General features: G+C 36.5%; 1 protein-coding gene across 1 annotated transcript; it reads right to left on the bottom strand.

Moving 5' to 3' along the window:
• Window positions 1-4,864: 4,864 nt before the first annotated feature.
• LOC148212416 (histone H4) lies at window positions 4,865-5,491 on the bottom strand. Its single transcript, XM_088121344.1, has one exon. The coding sequence runs from the start codon at window positions 5,400-5,402 to the stop codon at window positions 5,091-5,093; it is 312 nt and encodes a 103-aa protein (XP_087977470.1). The 5' UTR covers window positions 5,403-5,491; the 3' UTR covers window positions 4,865-5,090.
• Between the last annotated feature and the right edge of the window lie 652 nt (window positions 5,492-6,143).

Genomic DNA, 6,143 nt, shown 5'->3' with positions numbered 1-6,143 from the left:
AACGATCTTTTGTTTCCCCCTGTTAAACAGGTACACAAGAGACTACCACTTCCCAATATCTCATTTAAATAATTGTTTTCAAACATATTACGCGAGGAAACTCTTCGACTTCCCAAATTCAAAATTTAAAATTATTTTAACATATCTAATATTTAGGTTGTAATTTTTAAAAATTTTTAAAACAAAATTTTCTTATAAATATCAATCTTCTTTTCTTTTTCTTCACTCAAATTCTAATTCTAATTCTCAATCTCAAATCCTCTCAAGTTCCAATTCGAAGTGTTTAAATTTTCAATTTCTCTTGTAAAAAGATATAAATTTAATTTTTAAAAATAAAAAATATAATTTTTTAAAATAAGGCAACTTAAATTTATAAAATATGTACCAAAAATTATATAAAAGCACGTATTCTAGAATTTAAAAATAAAAAACTTAGTTTGGAAATTATTTAAATTTTAAAATTTAATAATTAAAAATATATTAATATACGGGCCGATCCAACTTTGGCTCATCAACTTAGGCCCATGGATTGGGCTATGAGCCTAGGTTTGAGTGGTTGGACCGACCCAAGTCCGGCCCAAACAATACTTGAGGCCGTAGGGCTTGAGCCTGGGCCAAGCTTGGGTCATTACTTCTTTGAGCTGGGCCGGCCCGGCCCAGCCCAATGATGAGGCTGAGAGAAGAGCATGATTCATGGTATATAGAGATGAGAACAATAAAATTAGGCCCAAACAAGCTCCATCTTGTATTCTAAACCATATATTAAGAGGATTAATGATCTGAGAATGTCTGCTGGATACCAACCTTCAAAGTTCCAGCATTTCGACGAGAAAGGCAATCCCAAGCAACATATTGCTCACTTCGTCGAAACTTATGAGAATGCCGATACGAGAGGCGATCAACTGGTCAAGCAATCCGTCTGGACGATGAAGGAAAACACCTTTAACTGGTAAACTGATTTGGAGCCTGAAACGATTGAGAGCTGAGAACAACTTGAAAGAGCATTTTTAAATTGCTTATATAGTACAAGGAGAGTCGTTAGGATGATGGAGCTCACTAGCTGCAAACAAAGAAAAGGTGAATCGATTGTCAAATATACCAATCAATGGAGAGCTCTAAGTCTTGACTGCAAAGTATAGACTCACGGAACTATCTGCTGTAGGAGTGTGCACCCAAGGCATGCACTAAGGTCTTCTTTACATCCTTCAAGGGATAAAACCCGAACCTTTAAAGAACTTGCAACTCGCACTCATGACATTGAGATAAGTATTGGTAGTAGAGGTAATAAAGAGTATCTAGTCTCAGATGTGAAGAAAGAAAATAAAATGGAGTTACACTTTTCAAGGGTGCTACGAATGAATCCATGGTCGTTAACATAACCCCTTTCAAATTTTCTTCAAAAGAAAAAGAAAAAGAAAGGAAGATAGAAAAGTGACAAGATGGAAGCATAAGACGTCACCTATCTTTAGAAGAGAGACAAGAAAATGTTTATCATTTTTTAGACTCTAACCCTCCCAACATATGCCTTTCTTTTTCTGTTGGATTCTCCTCTACAAAACCTTCCAGTATTGTCCTTAATTATCTCCCTAGGGGAGACAGCTTGTCGTCATGGTTGTTATTTGAAGTTTGCCTTAGAGTCCTCTTCAAATTCTTTGAGGTAGCCTTTTTGAATGAGATCTTCTACTTCTTCATTGAGATCATAACAATTTTGTGTTGAATGGCCATGATCTCCATGGAAGAGACAATATCTTCCTTTAGTTCTTTTGTGAGATGATGTTATCATCTTCTCGGGCCATCGAAGTAGCTTCTTGTCTGTTATCTCCGTCAAAACCTACTCAAGCAGAACCGTTGTCAAGGTATATTTGTTGAAACCTTTTTTAGAGAGTTCCGTTGACCCGATTGATTCTGCATACTGTTGATTTTCCCTCAAGATTTGTCTCTCTTTATATTGTACTCTACTTGAAGTCATAATCTCGCTTATAATAGTGTAGTTCTCTTACACTTATATATTTTTTGGTGCGACCTAATACTTTTAAGTAGGTAGCTGGGGTCTAACCCAAAGGAGAACAACCTTTCATCTTTCACACTAGACATGAAGGCGATAAGGGACACTTAGTCGATAAGACCTTCGACTTACAACTTCTCCTTGTTGAATCAAGTCACATACTCTTTTGAGGCTCTTTGTCGACTTCTGGTTTACGGTGAAAAGATATGCTACAGGTTGACTCTTGTTTTGCCTTCTAATGAAATGTGTGACAAAAGCCCTTGCAAGCTCTTTGAAGGAGGAGATTGACTTCCTCTTCAATTTTCGAAACCATATGTAGGCTAAACCAATTAATGGAGAACACCCTACATCGGATCGCTTCAGTCACCTTGTAAATGTCCATCCATTCCCTATATCCATTTAGGCGGTTGATAGGGTCCATTTAGTCGTCATATTGTTTGATGGCTGGAAGCTTGAACTTCGTTGGGACTTTCTTCTTCATAATTTTCCTTGTGAACGGTGAATCCGCTTGATCTACGATCTGTTCGAGGTAATACCTTTTGTCTTTCTGTTTTTCTTCAGGCTTCTGCGACCTTTCAGCCTGGTCATGTCTGATCGGCTGCAATCTCTTGTCAACTAAGGTTTGCCTGAGATCTGGTCGACTATATAAGTCATTTTTGCTCATGTTGCGCACCACAGAATTCTGTTGTTGTGTGGTTACTAGACCTAGTTGATCGAAAACTCCATACTATGGCTTGTCGTTTCCTTCAATCTTCAATTTGCTCTGATTATATGGATTATTTGTCGATTCCCTAACATCTTTGATTTCTGGTGCTTTACCTTTTCACAGATCTTGGACTAGCGTAGGTTGTCGCACATCCTGTTATTGTCTCAAATCCTATTATTCGAGCCTGCTTAGATGGAAAGATATATTATGGTTCATTCCTTCGACTTTCTCGTTCAATGCAGCTAATTTGCTCCCTTGCTATTTTTGGCCTGCGATTGGTTGCTCTCTCTATCCAGGAAATTGTCTATTCATTTCACCTAGGACCTACTCTAGAACTTGTCGACTTACTTCACCCTAGACCTCCTCAGGTAAGAACAGTTCTCGGTTCACCTTTCCCCTTGGATGGCATTCATCGTCGAACCGTTGTTGACCCTCTCCAGAATTCATGTAGATCTTAGTCATTCCCACAGATGACGCCAAGTTTTGATGCAGAATTTAGATTCCTTAAGGTTCCGCCAAACTCACATCAATTGTTAATAATGAAATCGAAAACGGATGTCGACCTACAAAACAAATAGCACTGAACACCAGTGTGGTGCTAGCCACAAAGGCTTCAATGCCTAAGTTAGAATTGAAAGTTTGTCAAGTATTGAAAATTAGGTTTTCAATGTACCTTTTGGGTTCAGCTTATTCTTCTATTTATAGTGGTCGAATCCTAATGCCCTTAGAAAACATACCTTATGGGCTGTGGCATCTTGTTGAGCTAGATGTTGAATCAAAGGGTCAGTGGCCAAGTTCGAGCCTACCTTCGCAAGGTTGTCAGAGGGGCTTCATTGAAATTCTCGGTCAGTGGCTGCGATCTGGATCGACTGAAGTTTGCTGAGTCGAGACCTCGCAAGATTCTGAACCTAGTCATGACCTGGATCTAGTCGTGCCCTCAATCTGGTCATGTTTTGTGCCATTGACTTGTGATGCAGTTCACTTGTCTCGTCTAATTTTTTCTTCCTATAATAGTAATTTTTTGTTAGAAATATAAGCGTTTGGTAACTATTCTCATTTCTCGTTTCACATTTGTGAGACACATTTCTACAAGTGTGTAGAAATTTTGAAAACAAATTGGGTAGAAATTTCAAATTCAACGAAGTCAAATTTTTCATTTCAACTTTTTTGAGTCAAATTTTTCGTTTTAACTTTTCTATTTTTTCCCAAAACATCAATAAAAATATTAGTTATTTTGTAAAATACAATATAAATATAAAAAAATAAAGGCAAATTGCACAACCACACTATAGTTGTTACAATCGCACTCTTTAAATTTCAATTGAAAAATTTTTAACCATCAAACTTTTATAAATGAAAAAAAAATTAGACCATTCTGCACAGGTGAGAAAACTACACCCCTTAAATTTTTAATTGGAAAATCTAAACCTTCATTTTGACTCATTCTATTGAAAACTTCAGCTCCATTGACGTCAAAGGAAAAAATCCATTCTAGAAGTTTACATAGCGAGAAATTCATAATCGAAAAAATTTGTCTCTATCCCAATAATCTACACCATCTTCTCTCAAGATCCAATTTTGTTCTAAAAAAAGCACACAACCTTTCCAAGTTCAGAGGAATCTTCCCTTACTACTATTAAATAGTATAATGCAAAAACATAAACAAAACTGTGGTGAAGACAAAATTTGATCCTTAAACTTACCATTAAGGAGCCAAATATTTTCCATGGGTTCTGGAAATACTTTTATAAATGAAAAAAAAAAATTAGGTCCCTTAAGCTTACCACGAATAATGCAATTTTGTTTATGTTTTTGCATTATTCTATTTAATAATAAAATAGCATAATAGAATAATGCAATTAAGCTAATTTTTTTTACTTTTTATAATATTCTTTAAAAATATCTTCAACTTATTATAGAAAAAAAAAAGTAATCACAAATTATAATTCCTTTACTGCGATTCCCAAAAAGCTAGCTTGAATTTTCCAGAAGAATTGAAGATTGAAAGCGGGAAAGTGACGAGTTCTAGAAATTTCAAATATCGCTTCAATTTTTCGGGAGAATTCAAGACATTAATCCAATTCCTTTCGAATAATCTACGGATTGAAGATTGGAACCAGAAATCAAAATCAAATCAGGTAGAACACAAATCAGATCCAAAAAGCAGCTTCTAATTTCACAAAAGAAGATTTCCAGTTACAGATTTGTTCCAGTCAGACGAGAGCATCGATTAGCTACCTACTGCTTGAAATCAACATTCAAGCAATCAAAATCAACAACAATATACACAGTTGATCTCCACAAGCAGAACCAAATTTCCACATCCAGAGCACCAGAACCCCAAAAACCCCCAAAATCCAAGCCCTAGATTGAAAATCCCTAACCTCCGAAGCCGTAGAGTGTGCGACCTTGCCTCTTGAGCGCGTACACAACGTCCATGGCGGTGACGGTCTTCCGGCGAGCGTGCTCCGTGTAGGTGACAGCATCACGGATGACATTCTCGAGGAATATCTTGAGGACGCCGCGAGTCTCTTCGTAGATCAGGCCGCTGATACGCTTGACGCCGCCACGCCGGGCCAGGCGCCGGATCGCCGGCTTCGTGATCCCTTGGATGTTGTCCCTCAGAACTTTCCGGTGCCGCTTGGCTCCTCCCTTTCCCAGGCCTTTCCCTCCTTTGCCTCTGCCGGACATTCTCGCTTCCGCCGCCGATTCGCCGCCGATTTCAGGATTTCTGGAAGAAGCCTCGTTTTCCTTTCTGCTGCGATTTGAAGACGACGGAAGTATTGTTATTATTTATAGAGGGAAGAGATGGAAGGATGGCCGTTGGATGGCGATCCGTGTGTTACAAGGATTCGGTGTCTCTGGCCGTTCGATTTCACATGGATTGGACATTAGTGGGTGGAAGGATGTGTCTCGCGGATTGAGAGCTTTCATGTCAAATTACCTTTGGAGTCTTATGTTTTATCTTTAATCCTTTAAATTTTTAAGTGGTAAAAACTAAAATATACCACTCTTTTAAAATTCTCCATTTTACTCCTAATATTTAAAAATTCTCCATTAGACCTGTTTTATTAAAAAAAAAAGATATAAAATTCATTAATAAAAAAATTTCAGTTTAACAGAGATGTGACAAGGATGAAACTGTCAATTTCAATGGAATCTATAAATATCATTTAACTATGCTCGATTTGACTAATAATAAAAAGTTTGTACTTTTTTTAATGCAAAATTGATGAGGTAATTTTAAGAATAATGTAATTATAAAAATAAGGTAGATTTAAAAGTAATAACCAAATAAAGGTAGGTTAAATAAAAAAAAAAAAGTACAATGTTTATATATTTATATTTTACAAATAAAATATTATTTTATTAATATTTTAGTCATTTTAAATATATAATTAAAACTATAAATTTACTAGCATACATACCCCT

The sequence above is a fragment of the Momordica charantia genome (assembly GCF_013281855.1).
Source record: "Momordica charantia cultivar OHB3-1 chromosome 3 unlocalized genomic scaffold, Mcharantia_2.0 BLBB01000003.1, whole genome shotgun sequence".
NCBI classification, from domain to species: domain Eukaryota; kingdom Viridiplantae; phylum Streptophyta; class Magnoliopsida; order Cucurbitales; family Cucurbitaceae; genus Momordica; species Momordica charantia.
Note: the sequence above shows the minus strand (reverse complement) of the source record. Positions and strands in the feature narration are given on the sequence as shown.

What these genes read in the sequence shown, in the direction of transcription:
- LOC148212416 (XM_088121344.1), bottom strand. Translation starts at nt 5,402, where the DNA reads ATGTCCGGCAGAGGCAAAGGAGGGAAAGGCCTGGGAAAGGGAGGAGCC.